Raw genomic sequence first — 21,305 nt, 5'->3', positions numbered from 1 at the left:
TGGTCTGTCACCATAATGTAACAAGCTACCACGTTAACCGGTCAGGCGAGGGGAGCTGTTTTTTTGCAGATACTTCTCACACAGAAAAATACCCCACAAATTCCTGGTCCACGATGTTCAGACTGTGGATTTACATTGATAGAAAATGACCAGAACAGGGATGTGATGTGATGTACTTTGCAGTTTTTGAACATGTGCATTTTGAACACATGCACTTTGAAATAGTTTAAATGTTTCCTTTGAATTATTAATCTGAATGATCCATTAGGGGAATGCTCAGAGAAACAGCCACAGACTGAGTCCTTCAGCTATTTATTACAGCTGGAAGGATGTAAAAAGAATTTGTGCATTTAATTTCCTGAAGAAACAGATAGCATTCCCTTCCAAAGCCCTGTCTGCACAGACCATTTTTGATCTGTGTAAAGAGCTGACAGTAATACGTCTCTGCAAAGCTTCCACATGCTCTTACAAAAGACCAATTATCATAAATTTAGAATCTAGGTAAAGGGGGTAAATGAGGAAAATAAAAGACTGCATCGCTTCAAGAACCTGCTGTGAGTGTTCCTACCTTGTATTTGTTCAGCTATTTTCTTAAAAGACTTTTTAAAAACCCAAAGTGTGATGGGTCTACACTTTTACTCTATGTTTACGTATACATACATGTATAAGTGTATGTGTGTGTATATATATGTAAGATAAGAAATTAAGAAAAAACTTTTAAACTGTAAAACCCCAGAAGTACTCAACTCGATTTTGCTAGAGACACTGTGCAGTCTCCAAGCAAAGGTTTATCCTGTGTTGATCCTACTCGAGGATGGGGTAGGGAATGGGTGACCTTTGCACATCCCTTCCAACTTCACCTTCTACGGACCTATGAAACCTGGAAGCATTTCCATACACCAATCTTAGCTCAGCTCAGCCAAGTCTGCTGAATGTGGTCATATATGAGAAAATCAGATAGCTGCTGATCCTGAGATACACTGATATTCAATGCGTATCTTTGTGGGAGAGCAAAGTGCAAATCCTTGAGAATGCTTTACATCACAGAATTCGTTTTCAGAAGGGTGTTGAAAATCTGCAGGAATTACAGCAAATCCCAAAACATCTTTTGAAATTCTTTATTAATAGAAAGTTTCTTTGAATTCACAGCCCACGACATCATTCTGTACAGTGGGCTGGTGAAAGCTTCAACATGAACTATTTTAGTACCTTAAATTAGTTGGATAGCCGTGCTACTTATAAATTCCTAGAAAGGTTCCCAAAAGGATCATGAATAGTAAAGAGCCACAGATCTCTTGGCTTACCACTTCAACTTTCTGAACTTCACTATTTCACATGTACTAAATTGATTTCCAGGCAGCATAAAGGAATCCAAGCCTCAAATCTCTTTTCAAAAGCCAATGGTATCCACTGTAGTTTGACAAAGATACCTCATGTTCTTTTTATGCCTGTTGCTAAAGTCTCTAATTATTTGCTCTCTCCTACTTGCTCAAGTCTCTCTCTATTCATCAGGCCTGGGCAGCCTTGTGACAGGCACGTGGGACCTGCAGTTCCAGTTTATAACCATTATCAGAAAGGAAGTCAAAGATAAATCACTTAAAAAGCAATCTGATTGATGGTGAAATGAAGCTTTTTGCTGAGAAAACAGCACAAAACTGTGTCCAATAACAGTCATGATTCACAGCCTGAATTTTATTCTAGTCATTAATGGCCATTAACGAAGCAATACAAAGCAGATGCGCCTGCTATTCTGCAGAGATAACAACTGCATCTAGAGCACTGGGGAGATCTCAGTGATGGCAGGATAGCACCGCATGGTGCTCGTTGTGCCCAATGACAACACTTGCCAGCTGGTATGAGAATCCCAATCACCAGCTACCACTGGGATGGTCCCTCTGAGAACAGCAAATGCTGCTGGAATTAAGTGCTAAGGGGCTGGAATGCTGCACTGCAGCCAGGAACCAGTATTGGACGTGACGGCTCCAAGATAGGCACAACATTTCTTAAACACCACTGTGGGCTGGGAACAAAAGCTTTGGAAGATGAAGGAAATAGCTGATGTGATTAAAAATGTGATGAGCAACAAAGCATGGAATACAGGTGACTCTACCTTGACAGGTTTGAGACTCATCTACCACTGAGCCTTCAAAGGACTACGTGAACTCATACATGCAAAGGGTGATCCAACTCCAAAACAAAACTGTGGGCTGAATTTGGACTCAGTCTAAGCCTGGAGTAACTACACAAACAGACAATAATGCAATGACTGTAGATTTGCATGGCTATAGCTGAGAGCAGAGTCCTCTTGCACATGGCTTGTACCAGAGAGCGCAGAGCCCAGGGGAGGATGGGTTATTTTTTAAATCAGAGACAGCAGAGCTCAGGCTTATAGTGGCGTATCACATAAGAAGACATTAGAAAGATGAGTTAAATGAGTATATCCCAAAGGCATAGAACGAGACCCTGTACGCCACACAACGATTGCAACCATGCTAGCGAACATCAAGAGTAACACTTCTGAAACTGCTGGACTTAAACTGGTGCAAAACTGAATCAAGGCTGGAATCCATTGTTACAGAGAGCAAAATAACTGCTAACCAACTGATTTACCTGATCACTGCTAAACGCTGAGGAAAAATATGTTAAGTCACATATCCGGGACGTTCCATCTTCTTGTAGTGACTGTAGAGGAGGGAACGATGGTGGGACCCTACACCTGTACATACAGCTACTTCGGGAGGAGGAGTTAGGGGGAGCAGTCCACATGGTGTAAGAAAATGACAGGTTGGAGCTTTGTTTGTTGCACTGGGTACTCAAGACAGGTTTCTCTGTCCCTCTCAGTTTATACTTACACATACAAAATTATTATATTTAATTTATCTTTGGCCTGCCATTTGGAGAGTGTTGTGTTTACAGGAGATGAAAATGGGTAAATGGCAGAAGCTCTCTGCAGCACTGCTCATACAGATCAGCATAAAGCAGACCTCATTTCCTTGCAGTCCACCTCTGGAACAACAGAACATTTTAATTTTGGAAAAACCCCACAGACTAGTAAGAGCAAACCCCAGACATCCTTCATTTGTTTTCTTTTACTGCACTGATAGATATTCTGACTGCATTGTAACAAAGGGGATGGGAAAAAGCAAAGTCCAGCAAAAGAGCAACAAAACAATGATACAGAAGATCCCCATGACTGAGTTTCCTTCTTGTAGTTTCTCTTCAGAGGGAAACTCTCCTTTATTATAAGTTTATAAGTAAAATCTAATTATAAGTGTATGGCACTGGTAAATGAGTTGCAGGACACAAATAGGTTATACTAGCTTGTACAAATGGAATGCCAATGCAACCCCTCTACCTGAGGAAAGGTCAAATAGCATAAACGGACTTGAGATCAGGTCCAGCATCTTCAGATGAAAACTGAGACATTCAAATGATGAATATTGCTCCAAGTGACAAATCACATCTACAGCAACGCAGTGCTCATGATTCTGTGCAGAGGAACTGACTGCATCAGCAGATGATCTAAAATCTGGGCTAAACAGGAACCTTCATCAGCGCAGGTGACAGCTAAAATTAGCATTGAGAAAACTGATGAAAATATGACAGTAAAGTCCTGAGATGAAAAATAGATTATTCACTGTCAGGGAGAACAATAGGTAAGACATAAAAACAGTTACAAGGTGACAGTGCGTGTAGTGGAAGGAGCTAAAGAATAGCAGTAGAAGAGAAACCAAGCCCCCTTGGGGAAAACACAGTCATCAGGGATAAAAGGATGCAGACAGTAACACAAGGGGTGAAAAAAAGGAAAATTGAGAGATTGAGAGTAGAGCTACACAGCAGAAAGAAATGGTCCATGTGAGAATGACATTGGGCAGCCAAGAAAATGAAAACTATCAGTATACAAAAACAGTTATTGTAAAGGAGGTATACTAATATATGGCACCAAATATATCAAATACAAAAGTGTCTAGGAAAGGACCTGCTCTAACAAAAAAGACCAGAACTCTCTGCCATACCTATTAAGTTTCTTAGACTGAGCAAGCAATGAATAACTTAAGCGGACAAGGAAGATTACTTCTCAGAGAAGTCACTGTTGTACCTCTTGGCAAGCAGTGAGGAAAACAACATGCCCGCAAATACACATTTACTGATAGGATCTCAAAGGTAACTTCTGGCTAACTTTCTGTTAGTGCATGGCTGCTACTCCTCACTAAGCAGCCCACTTTCCTGCAGATTCACAGTTCCAGGGAGGCTGGGTAGTCACAGGGCTTGCAGTGTTTGCAATCAAACACTTCGCTTGTTATAGAGCAAAAGTGCTTACAAATCTTTTGTTAAATAAATATGAGAAAGCATACATTCTAGGAAATTGCGTTCTGCTGAGAAATGTTGCATGAGTGAAAAAGATGTTACATTCCGTGAGAAAATTATATGCTGCAAATAATTCATTCAGCTATAATAAGTAGCCTCAAAAGAGGAGGTCAATAAAATCCTGGTGAAGGATATTTTTATCATCTATTTCATATTCATTTCCAGCATAACTGTTATTACTTTATGTGATACTATAACAACCACAGACAGCTGAAATAAAACAGAAAATGACAATGAACAGGTTCTCCATGGCATTCAGTGCCATAAATTAACATTAGGGGATATGCTTTATTTTACTGTGGGTTTCTTGATATCCATGAAGCCCATCTAAGGTCAACACAAACTGCTAGGGAGGGGAGGGAGAGACAGAAAGCAGGTGGGGAGGTGGGGGAGAAAGGGAAAATGTGACATTTTAAATCCAAAGGAAATTACAATATCTCAGTTTTCTCTCATTCCAACTGGAATTTATTAAACATTTTGGTTTTAAAAAAACAAAGACTGTTTTTTAAATGTCTGCTTTTTAATGTCTTTATGTTCTTAAAATAGGAAATACTGTGATATACGTTGATAGTGTATTTCAACTGCTAATTGGTATATGGTATGATGCAATATACATTTTGAAGCTGAATGGCATTTTAAAACACTGGAACATCTGATTCAATAAGGAACATTAAAAGACACATTTCCATTAGATTTTTTCTGAAATTGAGTTGTTCTTGCAGAACATTTCAATGCAGATGAAATGTATGCTTTTTAGACAGAAAAATGTTCTCAGAAAGCGTGTAGTCAGTTCTACTTGTTGAGTGTCACTAGCTGTATACCAACCTAGCTGTACAGGCACGAGGTACCTCACTGGCTTCTCCTTCAGCCAAAATGCGAGCAATTTCCCCACAATGCTAACATGAGGCTTGCCCCAAGGGGAGACTTTACACCCACCCAGTCCTGCATCATGGCTGGTGCGTGGGACATTGCAGGGCCACCGAGCAGACAAATTGGGAGAAGCTGATGTCCTTCAGCACGTTACATGAGGGGACGTCCCACTTAATAAAGGAAATTCAGCCCCGTCACCTGTCCCCATTGGGCTGTCTGAGCTCAAGGACTTCCATTTTCTCACACAAGAAACCAGTTGAAAGAAACAAATGGAGCGCAGGGGCTCCTGGGGCAGAGCTGCCCAGGGAGGCCAGGCAGATGTCCCACTGGTCCCAGCACCACTGTGCTCCAGACTTGGCTGCTATCACCTCACGTGCCCCATCAGTCCCTACAGAAGCAGCTTTCCAAACTTTTTTTTTAAAAAAACCCTATTCCCCTACCTTGGTGAAGGTCAGGCAATCCTTGTCTTGATCTTTATCCTTTATTTCAAAGTCATAAAGTGCTTTGCCCTGAGGTGGAGCTTGTGGGAGGGGCTTGATACACTGGATGTAGCTGGCAGGGAAGAAGCCGTGGTTCCCATTGAGCTCCCCATGGTACCAGTTCTCGTCCACCTTCCGTCGCAGTATGATGATGTCCCCCTTGTTAAACTTGAGGTCACCAGGCTCTTTTCCCTCATATGTGTAGAGGGCTTTGCCATAGGGAAGCTGAGAAACACTCTGTGGAAACAAAATATGCAACATCTTTAAGCAAACTTGAACCAGCACCCATTTCCTTCTTAAAGTCACTTTCAGCTGGAAGCAAACTGATCATCCATGACCAAATTACCCCAATGACTGCAGCTGACTGCTACATAATGACATGCCCATGATCTTACAGGAAAAATAGGATACGCATGATGGTAAGACTGAGAAGGTGAATGTGTTACATCAGAGAAGGCACTGCAGTTCTCTTGAAGCTCAGCTGAAACCTGCGGTACCTCTTACACCATCAAGCAGCATCTGTTAATTTGCAAAATATCCTATGTAAGCAGGACTATGTGTTTAAACAAGTAAAACTCGACATGTCTAAAGGTAAAATATTAGACATTTTGACCTTCAGAGTTGCTTTGGTTTCTGAAGCTCAGAAGATAAACAAAACAAAACAAGCTTGAAGATTCACATGGTTCTAAAAGTTGTCAAGTTGAAAATTTTTCATTGTGTTTGTTTGAGCAACTCTAAACATTTTTGAGTTTGAAGCTTTTAGTTTAGCTTTTGATTCTGTAACCAAATGCTCTTACTTCTTTCAAAATCCCCAAGTCTCATACTGTTCACTGAGGGCTACTGTAAACAGTTATAATATTCTTTGTTGTTTATGAATTAATGTCCCTGTGGAAAAGTGGAATAGGCAGAATGTCTCAAATCTTTCTTTTAGAACTAAAACCAGCTCTGAGGCTTTCATTCTCATTAAAGAAAGAAACAAACTAAAAAAAAATCACAGCACAACAGTAAAAAAGCCTAAAAAGTTAATAGTTTGGTATGATAGAAAAGAGAAACCTATTCAATGGAAACTACCTGATTGTGAAGAGTTCTTCCCAGAGTTCACTTTGGCCCAGTACAAGATTGTCTCATCCAGGCTGCGACTGCATGGACAATATTTTGGAGGAAGTATTGGTTTATGCATCCCTTGGCTTTGCCCTCCCTGGATACTTGCTCCCCTTCTTGCTGAATCCTACAGAGTGAGGGGTTGAACACAGCTGCCTGGTGCTTTGGCCCTATAATAGCTCTTTAACCCATACTGGTGGGGGAAAAGTGTATTGTTGTATTATCCTATGCCCTTTTAAATTTTATTTAGCTTGAGCTAAGAGTCGGCTTGTAAGCTGCAGCACAAATATGGAGCAATGTATACAACAGGGGATGTTAAAGGGGTCCTGTAAATTCAACCTTTCACAGGAGTCTTTTTTTCAGAGATGTATTTATAAAAATGACCCGCTTTTCTGTTGCATACCTATGCCTAAAAGTAGTCTGCTCCCTGCTCTGTATGCTGGTTGTCAATGGGGTGTCCTATAGGGCCAGTGAAAAAGTAAAGGTATGTTTAATAAAACAACCTGGTATTCCCCCAGATGTTTCTGTACTGCTGGATGACATTTCTATGCATAAGAATAGCACTTGGATGCTTTCTTCAGGGAGCGGGTAGAGTGGCCCGACAGAAACACACGATTTCCCCACCCCAGCCAGAAAATGCAGTGCTGGGATGACATTTTATGCTATTTGTTAAAGCAACATGCAGAGGCATTTTTCAATCCCGATGGGTACATTAAATGGACCTGCTCTGGTAGGGCGGGTTTTATGCTCTTACACCTGCATCTTTCGGCAGGAGGAGAAGCACCAGCCTTCCGTCTGCTCTGCCTGCCAGCGCAGTCTCCTCTGACTGCTTCTGGGCGCCAGATGGTCGCCACGGCAGGCAGATACCACACTGTTAAAAAAGTAAGTTTCTTGAGTGCACCTTCACACACAGGCATTAACTTACTCATTTTATTAGGAAGGGCTCTAGTAGCTGTGCAGGTCTTGGAAAGCATGTGTAACAGAACTTGTTGCCTACACCACACAGGGAAGGAGGCAGTCAAACAGGTACAGCTCTACAGAGCACTATCCGTGTTGTCTGGACGGGGATTTAATTTCATACAGATGTGTCCCCAGCTCTCGATTTTCTCATTACCAATTTACAGTTCCTCTTTTTTCTCTGTATTCTTTTGGATTTTGTGGTAGCTGAATGAAGGAACCCAGTTAAAGTCCAGTATTTTGGAAGTACCTTCAAACATAACAAAAAAAGCATAAAAACAGAAAAGAAAATCAACAGCCAGCTAACAAAGCATGCATCAAACAGTCTTTGCCAAGTCAGTGGCAGCATCGTACTGATATTTTTCTCTCTGGCAGATTGGTTATTTCCCTTGACACCAAAGCTTTGCCCCTCTCCCCAGCATTTTAAAGATTAAGCATATGATACCATCAAACTCCTTAGGTAAGGCATAGATTGCATTACCTGTTTGAAACTAGAAAAAAAATATCAAGCTGAAAGACTATGGAGCTTTGTAGTAATTTAGAAATAAAAGATTCATTACTTTAACTCATGCTGGGAGAAGACAATCTATCAAACACCGAGTAAGACTTCTGCCAGGTGCGCACTGAACCACTGCTGATCCAGACAAGCCTGGCAAGCACTCTCTGTATCACGTACCCTAGACGGGGACTTACTATTCCCAAGATCTTTGTAGCAATTCAAGGTCAGATCACTTTCTTTACTTTTTAACCACTTTCTCTTCCCAAGCCTCATTTTACTGTGTAAAAAGTCAACAGTCCCCAGAGCTACAGAAAAAGAAACTGGACTTCATTCAGTCTCACACATCATCAATGAAATTCTTATGCAACACATGCTGGGCTTTTATTGCTAATTAACTGAGCTGGCTAGAAGATGATTCAGGTGCCTGTTTATACCTTCACCTGATGAAAATGCAGACTTTTAAGTAAAACAAACTTCAAGACAAAAATTTTCATTTGAAATCTGGCATTTTTTTATTTGGAGACCCTAATGTGGCACCCCAGGGAATTAGCAGTTTAGGTGCTTGTGTTCCTATTCTATTTCATGGGCTTAGTTATGGACCATGTCATCTGGGGACTGTCCTACACAGAGAAGATCTGTGCATAAGGTACTTAAACTACAACTGCCAGTGGGAAGGTGCTTCCAAAATAAAACGTTCCCATTATCAGCTATAGCTTTTCTAATTCTGTGCCACAGCTTTTCAACTTAAAAATCTGTAGAGGCATTTAAAAAAATAAACATGTTGTTTAGTGGAAAAGACACCCTCCTGTTGAAAAATTGCTGTAATTGAGACATTTCCCAGCCTTTCCATAAGGCCAGAAGTACCCATTTTGATTTAAGCATCCCAGGTAAAGCTTGCATTTACTGTGGCCCAGGCAGAGGTAAAGAAATAATGGAGTCCTCTAACACTTTTCATGTAAAGCTACTCTTCCTGTTCTAAAGCTCTAAGTGTCTGCTCCAACCAGCGAAAGAGAAAAATCACAGTCACCAAAAAAAAAAAAACCCAAATAACCTCTTGAACTTTTTCTGGCCAAAAGGTCCAGCTTTCAGTGCACTTTCAGTGATCAGATTATATGAATGAAACCTGGACCCTAAGAAGCAGATTTAGGGAAGTTTCCTGTTATTGTTCCTGCTTTTGTTTAATCCATCAGAAAGAAGCGAATCAGATTCAGAAAGCTCCTCTTAACTACACCTGAAAGGAGGGAGCATTAAGCATATTTCAGAAATAGAAGAAAAACAATCACTGCTGCTGTTTGCCAGTTCTAATGTCACTCCTTATCAACAGTTAGGTGATACTTATGATCCTATGATTATTTCCCTCTTTGCCAAATCTTTGTGCAGTGTAATTCTGGCCTAATAGCTCCCATTTTCTTCACTTGACTCCCCCAATTCAACAGGAAGGGTACTGGCCAGGACTGACCTCTGACTCACCTGCAAACCCCTCAATCCCTGCTAGGGAGCATGCCCTTGCCCTTTTCTGTTCAAAATCTTTGCCCCATGTCCTGTCCTATTTCCCCTCAGTTCTTCCTACCATACAATGGCATTTCAGTCAGACACCATCATCTTCAGCATGCCCAGGTGGTCCTTCTTACAAAATCTTCTAATCTAAAACAGGCTGCAAAGTGTCATCTAAGGGATCAAACTAAAGAAAAGCAGGGGCAGGCAATGGTTTTGGTGGTGGACAGTGATAAGCACATTGAGATGTTCCTCCAGCAACTGCAGGAGCGCTTACACCTTCCTCTTGCTGCCTGCTTCAGCAGAGCAAACCCTCCTTACTCCTCTGCTGCTCCTGCGCCTGGGCATCACTGCAGCAACAGCTGGTGGACACCAGCAAGCCACCACCCTACCCCCTCGCCATCCACTTCATCCCCTGCTTCTCAGCCAAAGCCCCTTCTCAGACATGGGGCACCATCTCAGGGTCTTCTGCAACACTATGTCCTCGGAGGGAAACTCCCTTTCCCAGCCTGGCCCCAACAGCATGGTGCTGCTCCTCTCCCCATGGTGGCTGGCTCCACAGTGGCTGCCCCTGCATCCAGGGACCGAGGCAGGGGCAGCCTGGCTGCCTGCAAGGAGCTCGTTGGAGACCACCACCCCACTATCTCCCTCCAAGTCAGCTCCTGACCTGCTGCTCTGCTCTGAGGGACGCCTGCCATCACTCCCTTCCCGAGCTGCCCTGAAATCTGGTCGGGCATAATGCAGGCGGCTGCAAAATTAAACGGCCTCCGCATCTGGCTGTATCAAGAAATCAATTCGCCCTGTTGATTTATTGTTAGGTTAACTGGAATTCAGCTATGATATGTATTAAATTTCAAAACTCTGTGTGGGTGTGTATAGAAATAAAGAATGTAAGAAAGAAAGGAAGGAAGGAAGGAAAGGATGAAGTCACAATCAATGGCAACGGCCAGTTTCTTTTTCCTGCCAGTAAATGTGTGTTGGCACAATGCTGAATACTGCCAAGGGTTTCTTTTCTATTTCAGCAATCAATACTGACGTAAAAGCCTGAAGCGTTAATATGCTGAAACCCCCCCTTGCAGAAGACTCAATGATATGTTGGCAACTCAATCACTCTGCATTTGTGTTTCAGCAATGTCAAATGGCAGCAGTTAAGCAGAAACCTGCTGGCAAATTGACAAACAACAGCCATGAAGCAATTAAGTGGCAACACTGGAGAATTTTTCATTACGTATCCTGCGGAACAAAAGGAGGGGAAAAAAAACAAACATGTTTGTTTCCAATAAATTCTCCCACTAGAAAGCTTTGTAGAGTGTGAGCTGCACAGGTAGAAGTAGGTCTTCAGTTTTCAAAAGTTATGGAAAAGACACATTTTCCCAATATGCTCGAAAGCAATGCCAGCTCCAACAAGGGTCAAAGCCTGCCAGCTTCTGCGTGCAATACTTGATGAAGGAGGTCACTACTTAGAAAAAGGTCTGACAGTGCGGGTGCCTACAAAACATGCTTTTCCTACTTCACACTATTTGGAAAGGGAAAATAAAAGCTTGCACATGCAACCAGTTTTTCTTGAGAGAGCAAACAAAGCCTGGATGTCTAAGATGAGTGTGTCTTCAGTTTCTCTGTCTGTGTACAACTGTGCAGGGTGTACACTGAAGACAGCATCAAAGCCTCATGTGCAAAATCTTCAGAGAGGCTGGCCAGATTTGCTGGCTCACAAACACACAGGAGGAAAATCCAAGACCATTCCTTGACATTGATAAATTGCATTATATAAGAAATCAAAGATAAAATACACAGGGGCAAGGCCTCCAGCTACTAAACCCAGACAGAAATGCTGTGATCCAACCCTTCCCTCAAACCAAGTTTGTGTTCAGATTCCTGAAACCCAAGAAACGTCTTGAGGCTCCAGCTACAACTCCTCTCTGCAACAGCAGAGCAGAAGATTGTTTTTCTGCCATGAGAAAGCCATGTTAATGCTGAAGGGTAATTTTCCTCGCCCAAGCTCTTGCCCTGTGCAGCTCAAGCTGTGCAAAGGAGGGAAACTTCAGCCTCTTTGCTGCAAGGGCTTCCCCTGCACATGGGGATCCCCTGGAGAGGCAGGTGTGATGCTGCCTGCACTGTGGGGCAGCACCCTCACCTGACCCCTGTTTCAGGGGAATGAGGGGCTTAAAAAATCGGGGAAATGCAAAAGGTGGAGGAGCGTTTAACTCCTCTTTCCTTCTGCTTCATGAGTCTTGTTCATTGTCAGAGCCAGAGGTGAAGCAAGAATAGATGAAGCCAAACAGCCTCAGAACACACTGCTGGAACAGCCTGATAAGAGCACTACTAGGGACAGCAATTTATTTCTTTTTTAGACTTTCCTGAAGTCATTTTAGCAAAACACTCTGACATGTAGCTTGTTGCAGTTCTTCAAATTTGTCCAACATCATCATATCCCCCATCCTCCAAATACATATCTGAAGAGTCTGTTCCTCTGAATGAATGCACATTTATCTCCTTCATGAAGTACTATCAAGTGTAAACATCCAAAGCAAATCAAAAGTCGATGAAGAAAAGACACAGAAAGGAAAAAGTAATGAAAAAGCATGCGCATCTCAGTGGTAAACTATAATGAAACACAAACTATTACTATAGAGCATAAATAATAATTAAAACACATATTGTTAATTTTTTGCTTCATTACTCCGAAGCATCACACATTACTCTGAATTTCCCAGTGTACACAAGCAAAGATTCGGTTGGCGATGCATGGGACTGCATTTATGTCTTCCAACTAGTAGGAAGCGCCTCACAAGCAGGCTGGGCGACACTTCAGCATATGGTTTCCTGCCATCCATAACAGCTTTGCAGAAATCACAGCAGCTGTGCTGGAGAGGACAGGGGTTGTGTGGGGGAACATCCATCAGCAGGACTGCTGAGGAAGGGATGGGCTGCTCCTCGCTACTAGCACCAGGATCTTGGCATTGAAAGCACCCATTCAAATCAGCTGAGAACAACTTCAATGATGAGTGTGAAACGCCTGCTTGGATCCCTTTGGGATTGAAAAGTGGAAGGCAGTCTGGCGTTCAGAGTAGTCAGCGGTAAGCACAACAAACAACTCGGTCATGGTGGCAAAGACAGCCATGGCTGCCGGGCTGGGTAAGAGCTACAGCATGAAGGGCAGCAGGGACTGTGCATGGCCCCCTTGCTCCTCGCCATCCAACCTGCTGCAGTTGCTCTCAGTTTAACATCTTTCAAGAGCAACACATTTCACTTAAATCAATAGCAGTGCTTAAAACACATCTCTTCTTAGCCCTAGGAAGCAAGAGAGAGTGCTTGCACATGCAATGAGCTGAAGAAACAAAGGGCTGGGGCAAACTTTAGCCAGTGCAGTTATAACAAATGTATACCACTGTAAGATCTGTGACCTGAAGAGGTTTTAGCAGCTTCTGTCCTCAAGAGGAACTTTCAGGATGACTGATCATAAATCATCATTATATCTCACAGCAAAAACTCTTAAAAAGTGGTTTGTCTTCCGTGTAAGATGGTTTGTCTTATGTACAGCTTCAGAAGCACTATCGCCCCCGGGTCACCTGGCCTGGCAGATCACAACGGTGACAGTGCATCATTTGCTTTCACAGAAAGCTAATAACAGGAAAATTAATCAAAGAGAATCTAATTTTGCACAAAATAGCAAAGACAAAAACCAGCAACATGCTATTAGTCAGCTCTGTGTGAACCATCAGTAAGAGCCTGAAAAATCAGCTAACTTTGAGAATAAAAGTAGTTTAGCCAACAGTAAAAACAGCACCATGAAGAATGAAAACTGAATGCAATCCTTTATATACCCTGGAAAGTGTCACGCTTATTTATAGTGCCATATAAGTAGTAATTAATCATGATAAAAATAAAACTTCTCAACTAAAGCTCTACTGTTTTATTTACCTGAGGACTTGAATGTAATGGTTAGGCCCTGATCCTGGCTGATGGTGCTGTGGAGGACTGCAGTCCTTGTGACACTGGAGAACACGTGCAGACAATACGCACTTGAGCTGTGCACAGCTCCTACCTGGAGTAAGAGGTGAAATGCTCCTCTGAAACTGTTTTGAGGTGCTAGGAGGTAGTCTTTATATATGAAGAAGAAGTGCCCAAACAACTTAGGACCCTACCTGACATTTCCAAAAGTGACTTTTGAAATTAGCATAAAGATACCATGGGAATTGCTCAGCAGACGGAGACAAAACGAAGGTGAGCAGGTACAGCACCATTCTAGCGTGTGGGCACTGCTCCCCAAAGAACAGGCAACAATGACGTTCATCACCCCAGAACAGCAAAGGATGCTGTTAATCTTCTTCAGCAATGGGCGAATGGAGCCCAAACTGCTCTTTAACAAAAACAGTGTCTCCCAAGGTTGTTTTGTAGTTTATCGGGCAAACAGGCCCAACTTGCACTTTACCTTATAAGGTCCATCTTTGTACACACCAAGACTAAAAAATGTTTCAAACTTTCCCTTGGCAAATGCAGTTGATGCCTGCAGCACAACAGAGGAAGAAACAGCAGGCTTTCCACTACACAGCTTGTCACACAGGTATGTTTGAGATTCTCTGCTTCACCAAAATAAGAGCTCAGTTTTACAGTCCAACACCATTTCTCCTAGGAAGCTTAAAAATTTGAATGCAAGACTGTCCTATGCTGAGCTCATCTGACCTCATAATTGCAGCTAAAACAGCTTCATACCTTCTGCACATCTCATGCTGCTTCAGTCCGCCATCAGTATCTATCAATATTTACATGTTCAAAGATCTCTTTTTCCTAGCAACACATTGTTTAAAGTGAAGTATTCTCAAACTACGTGCACTCGTATTAAACAACACATGATTTTCAGGGTCAGGTTGGATTTCCAGCAGTGAATTCACAGCTATCGCTGACCAGAGAATCAGTGGGTAACACCAGCCAGCTGTTTAACCATGTCAGCGTAAAGTCCCTCATGTTCTGCAAAACCTGAAAGCTTCCAGATTCTCTCTGCTCTTTAATAAGCGGTACTGTCAACACACTGCTGGCATTGTAGGTCAAATTCTGGTTTCAGTTAAACCATTTTAATCCAGTTAATCTTGATGAAGCAGTGTGGATGCATAGAAAATTCCTACACAATATAGAGCTTTATTTTACAAGTAATCTCCTCTGAAACAAAGCTGAAAGGCAGGCAGCCTCCATCAAGGAAAATATTTCGTGATCTCTCATGTGTTGGCCATAGCCTTTACAAAGCCTAGGTATGCTCTGAGAATCTGCCTGTCCTTCACCTTTCAGGCGGAAAATAGTCACCGGATCCTAAGGGCCAAATTTTACCTTTATAATCCTGTGCAGGGGTCCTGGTGAAAGGGCTGGCTGCTGCACTCAGACATTTCAGAGCAGAAGTTGGTCTACAAAAAGTCTTGACCAATAGCTGAGAGGACTTCTAACCCAAGTATGCAATGTGGCTTCACGAGAAACCACCAGACAAAATACGCCCCTACTGACTTCTTTGCAAAGGCAAGGGCCACCACGCACATCCTGCGTGAGGGCTGCAGGAGCTGGCGGTGGATTAACACAGAAGAAAACAAATAACAGAAAAACCCATCTGCTGCTGCACCTCAAATGGGCAATCTCACTGCAATGTGCTACTTGAGCAGTTCAAGGAGGAAAGACAGCAAAGTTGGCTACATTTAGCCTGCCAGAGCCATGAATAGAGACATGCTATAAAACCAGTAGGAGCACCCTCTAAGCTACGGAGAAACACAAACCAAAACCTCGTATTCAAGGCACTATGGCAGTTCTATATTTAAGGCTGCCTTGTGTTCTCCATTCAAAGTGTGTCTTAAATCCTCTAAATAAACATGAAATCTCTCACTGATTACTCCCCAGATGACAACACTTCAGTCAGGACCACGACTTGGTTTTCCCAGCTGCCTGCCAGAACCCAGTTCTTGCTCGTTTTTTGGTAAAAGAAACAAGTTAAAAGTTAGCCCTCTGTGCAATTTTGAGAGTCTTATGTTTTTTCAGGCTCCTTCACCTCCACAGCGGCAGCATTTACAGCCCTGGAATTTTACACAATTCTTTACGCTGTAGGTCATGGCAAGAAAAAAGAACACTTTGGGGAAAATACTAAAAAGTATTGCATAAAAGCCCATAACGTGAATCTCTGCTGTAACTGCTTCATTTGATCTTTCCTGGTGGAAGCTGACAAAGCACGGGACAGCTTACATTTTCCAGTGGTGCCTTTGTAAGTCTGCTACCCTGCCTGATACCTTTGGTTTGCTTTCCAGCCTTTCCACATCTTTCTTCTTGGCTCCTTACCTTGTGACTCAAGCGTTTCCTTGAGTCATCCAACCTCCCACCTCCGCCCCAGAAAGGACTTTATGGTCCAGTCCTGCTACAACTCATTAGAGCTGCGTTTCCTCCTGGCAAACACCAGGCAAGTCACAGCTCGGAGGTCCCACTCACAGACCCTGCTTTGCCAGGACTTTTCCATTGCAATTTTTTTTCTCTTAGGTGGACTGCAAGGGAGGGGAGAGGGGTAAGGAAGGGCCTGGAGATGAAGCTGCCCCAAAAATGGAGTGGGCAGCTGTATTTACCGTCTGGCGAAGCTCCCAAAGCTCAACAGAGGGAGCCCCACTCCGGAGAATCTTGCCGGGATTGCTACCGGTGGAGAAGAGACAATGTTTTTTTTTAACATAAATAAATGTGCACCAGGAAAATCTTTCTCCTCTCTTCCTCCCTCCCTCCCTTCATGTAAATGTTAACTTAAAGGTTGCACAAAAGCTTCTTCTATCATTTCAACCACTGAGAATCAAGAAAATAAGCGGCTGAAACAACACAAGCCACTTTGGCAGCCTCAGCTCACAGGCTCCAGCACCCAAACAAAACAATCCAGAAAAATTTTAAAATGAAGGAATTTTTAAATTTATTTTTCTGAGGTGACATAGGTTGTTCAAGGACTTTGTTGGGATCATTCCTCCATACAGAAACCTGCATTTACTGAAGAGCTGAGAAGCCTCTGGGTGTCACAGTATTGCAAATTTTCAAGGGTAAAACAGTGATGGTTTTACAGGGGAGTGAGCAGGGCTGCTGCCAGCGTTTCCAGGGAGTATGGAAGAGGCAGTAGAAGACAAATGACCATGAAAACCCTCTGATATGGAAATGGGATGAAAAAGTGCCCACTCAAAGAGCCTGCCTGTCTAATGGTGACAGTGGGCAGAGTGGCTTGTAAACTGAGATGGGTGAATGGGTGGAGTATGAGAAGGCAGCCTTAATTCTTATTTCTGATGAAGGGGAGGATCTGAAATTCCTATTTAAAACCTAATATTTCTGCAAAAGATAGCGTTTGATTTGCTTACACTGCTTTTACAGTATGCTTTATAATAAATAAGTGCGGTGTCTAGGAAGCACCTCTTTCTGTTGTGTCTTCCTCAGTGCATGTGACCACAGAGCAGAGCTCTACACTATAAAACTGAAAATATATCCTGTGCTTTCCCCTTGTCCAAAGTTTTCATAAGGCAGCTTAAAAAAACATACTCTATAAGAACTTTCTGAGGTGGTATTAACAGTTTCATAAATACTATATTGCCTGAACTGTGCCTTCCCTGAACTGACAGAGCATTTGATAAATGCACCGGGGGCTGCATACACAGTAGAGCTAAAGAACATGTTTCCTTCGGTAGCTCAGTTGTAAACTTCAATAGGTGGATAAATTCCCATGTCACTAGAGAATATTTACAACTGAACCTTATTTATCAGCAGTGTGCCCTTACCAACAGCCCACACAAATCCTGTTACACAAAACCAGCTATGGCTCTTTTCTCATAGTTACACGAAAATTGCAGATGTTTCTTTCGCACCGGGACAGGCTTTATAGCCAGCAAGATGAAACTGCATTAGGAGATGCTAACGTTGAAATATTCTTGGCTCAAAATGTCAGCGTGAGAGGCGTTAGCTCATCCACATCTGCAGTGTGTGAGCAGCCTCCCCGTCCCTTCGCTGTCGGGGACCTTCTCAAGTGAGAGCACATTGGGGGTGTCCATGCTCATGTTGTCTAAAGAAGCAAACGTGCTGACCTACTTGCCAGGAATTTAGAGAGAATATTTCCCCCGTTTGCCATGATTAGTAATATTAAAATATCTGTAATATTAAAAAATCGACGTTTTTTAAATCACAGTGTTTCAGCTCTGTTTATCAAACGTGCCCCCGTGGTTGTTATTTTGCCCAAGAGAACCTTATTTTTTGGGATCCCTGCCCTCTCCTTGGTGGGACTGCAGGCTCCCTGCACCCTGCCTCTGCTTTGTCCTCCCATCCAGGTCCCTCACCCTGAAATGACTCATTAGCTACAATTTACTGACATGCGCTCTCTTCACAAAGACGATTAGGAATCACTTTTCAAGCCTCAGTCCCGCTGACAGGACAGACTGGCACCTTCCCGCATATTAGCCAGCTGACTGCCAGAAGGGCTTTAATCAGCTCTGGCTTTGATGAGTGCCGGGTGGTCAGAGGAGAGACTGCCTTGTGCCTGCCACAGCCTCCCTGTACCGAAGAGGTCTAAGAGCATCTCATACTCTGACATCACAAGCCCTTGTCTCCTCTGTGCTGGGAAAGGTCCCCCTCGCCACCCCGCCAGGCTCCCATTAGGAGCAGTTCAGCTTCTTCCCCAACTGGAGCAAACCTCTGCGTGGTTTGATGTTAGGAAGCAACAGTAGTTGGAGCAGACAAGGAAAACATCAAGGAAGAGACAAGGCTTCATAATGCAAATCATGCTTTTATGTCATTCTCCCGAAACCCCTTTGGGGAGAGGAAAGTTGATTATCTACAGAATATGGGTCAAAGTTATGCCTTAAGGATCTTTCAGCGCTTTAGCTGTTTGCTGACATACTATGAGGCTCCTTGGTGCCTTTTCAGGTTAATGCTTTCAAAGCTCTGTCCCTGTGCATCATCATCATAATAATAATACTACTGAAAACATTCATTTCCTGCACCCACTCCCAGGAGTTTCTCTCATGCTGAATTTAATTGATGCTTCCTCCTGCACTCTGAGGAATGATTAAAATGAACGCTACACATGTTTGGAAGTACCTCGGATTTCGAACTCTGCATGGTTTCTAATTAAAGGGACACACACAGGATGCTTGTGCTACGTTTCACTCCTCTCTGTGGCTATTATTATTAAACACATTTCAGCAGTAGTCAAAAGAATCTCCTCTACCTCACATAATAGGATCCCGATTTAGACTGGATAATCACCAGTCGTTGATCCGGGTGAAAATGTCTTTAGGAAAGGGAAAAAAAAGCTCGAGATGTAACTAGCCCTCTGGCACAGACATTGATATTAATGACCTAAGTGTTTGCATTTCTGGCTAATCTGGAGTATGTAGTACCCAATGTTAAGCACCGGTGCTAATGAAGTACAAGAAAAAAACAAAAACAAACAGCTAGAAAAAACGCCAGCATAATCTGCAAGGATGTATGTGAGTGATGAAGCAGCAGCCCTGCTGTCTGGGTGTCAAGGTCTCTGCCACTACAGCCAGCTCACTTGTTTTGAGAATTGACTCTTCTCCAAGGTGAAGAGCATCAAAGAACTTGTTATGCTCTCAATCATATCCCAATGTATTATTGACATATTTGACATATTCCTCTATCATCTGTGGATGTGTTTCCACAGACCCCGGTCAAAGCTGCAGATGTGCTCAGCTCCAGAGTTTTTGGGAGCCACAGCCGTAGGATATGGCCTTGGTGCCTACTTATCTGTCAGCACCGGTCAGACAGGGCATGTGGGACCAGCTTGGTGTGCTCAGTGCCACTTGCACGCCTTCCCTTTCCCTGTAGTCCAGGCATAGCCAGAAATGGCTTCATCCGGGGGCAGATGATGCTCAGAGATTTTGGAGGAAAGGGCACGGGTAGGTAAGTCTCAGCACTACTCCTACTCTTTCCTACCCACCGTCTCCCTCCCAGCTTCCTGGTCTCTGTGTGTCTTGGTGGTAAATACTTGATTCCTGGGCAAAACTGCCTGACTTCAGGTACAATTCTTGAGATGTTGCTCAGCTTTACCTTCAAAGACCCAAATGGCCAGGGGAAGCAACCAGCACTGAAATCTTGCCCCAGCTACACATCTGCATCATCAGCACCTGCACCTGACATCAGCAAAGCTGCACAAGAAAGCTAATACCCCTGCTTTTCTGTAAGAAAATATGGGGCTGTAAACCTCAAAGAGGAAAATATTTCACATATATTTGCTATTAATATAAAGCCAGCTCATAAACCCTATCTTGCAAAGCCATGCAGTCATCTTGAAAACTGCAGCTACACCTTGCTAGATGCAATGACCTTAACATTTTCCAAGGCCTGCTTCTGACTTTGCTTACATGAATGTAAATAAATCAAGAGCTCCCCCACTGACCATAACGACAGTATTCCCAGTTCTGTGGCAAGTGACACCAGTGGAAATGCTATGATAGCAATGCTACACTGCACTGTGTGCATCTTTTACCACCTAGTAATATTTAAAATATGGGATGCATTTGCTTTTCAAATGTCTTGTAAAATGCTACAGGCTATAAATAATTCAAACCAGTAATAATAATGGGATGCCTGGGCATTTATTTTTCAAGTTTAATAGGGCAACTCTCTAACTTGGTGAAATAAACTGTTTTTACTGAAATAGTTTTCACTGCTGATAAAGAAATGCTTACAATTAGATACACTACATATTAGCAATAGTAAAAGACTTAACAACAAAGTAAAATATTGCTGGTGTATACATTTTTATTACTTATTTGTCTTCTATATGGTTTCAAATCCTTTCAGAATAGAATTGTACTCCTGTGCCTCTATCCTGGGCTAATGCTATAATCACTGGGATATTGTATAAAATAGGAGCACTGGCTTCTCCTCTGGCCATGCTATAAAACCGAAGAACATTTTGCTTTTCAAAGACAGATTTTAGATGCTTAACTTCAGGAAAGGATTAGGGCATATCCCTCAAAAGGAAGAAGAAACTTCGGCCCCTGAGAGGGGCAGAAGTAACACATACTGCCATCATCAACACTTCCCTAGCAGCTAATTCAGCATGCTGGCTTCATCTCTCCCCTCCTTCAGCAGGTCAGCAGGCTAACACTTCAGGCTCCCAGCCTGCCCAGACTCTTCTCATGGGGTGATAAGCTTAGGCGACCGTCTCAGGACAGGGGATTTTGGTATGGGACTGAGACACCTGCAAAGCAGGGGTAAAGTATGGAGTTAAGTACTTCTCGAAAAAATTATAAATGTACCCTGAAAAAGACTACATCCTGTATTTCCATGACATCAAAACCAATTAAGCTTTGTTTCCCTGCTCGTTATCCCTAATTATTCCATCATACCGCCTCCGAAAAGCTAATCATAGTTACATGTGTCATGTGGCCTCAGCATATCTCTGAAGAATAAAGGTTTGCAAGTACATTTTGTGAACTAGCAGCAACTGCTATGTGGTCAAGTGGTCTCTCTCTGAGACACCCCCCTTTGTGGAGCTGCTGGAGAAAGCTGCAACCCCCTTGACTCTCTCA

At 42.9% G+C, this 21,305-nt stretch overlaps 1 protein-coding gene across 1 annotated transcript in view; it reads right to left on the bottom strand.

Moving 5' to 3' along the window:
* The window catches only part of SH3RF3 (SH3 domain containing ring finger 3), a 257,874-nt gene that overhangs the window by 89,336 nt on the left and 147,233 nt on the right, over positions 1-21,305 (bottom strand). The window contains exon 2 of the mRNA XM_074859161.1: positions 5,679-5,954. Within this exon, the coding sequence (XP_074715262.1) occupies positions 5,679-5,954 (276 nt within the window). The remainder of the gene's footprint in view (positions 1-5,678; positions 5,955-21,305) is intronic.

Source organism: Strix uralensis, chromosome 2 (genome assembly GCF_047716275.1).
Source record: "Strix uralensis isolate ZFMK-TIS-50842 chromosome 2, bStrUra1, whole genome shotgun sequence".
Lineage (NCBI taxonomy): Eukaryota > Metazoa > Chordata > Aves > Strigiformes > Strigidae > Strix > Strix uralensis.
This window is presented reverse-complemented; position numbering and strand designations above follow the sequence as displayed.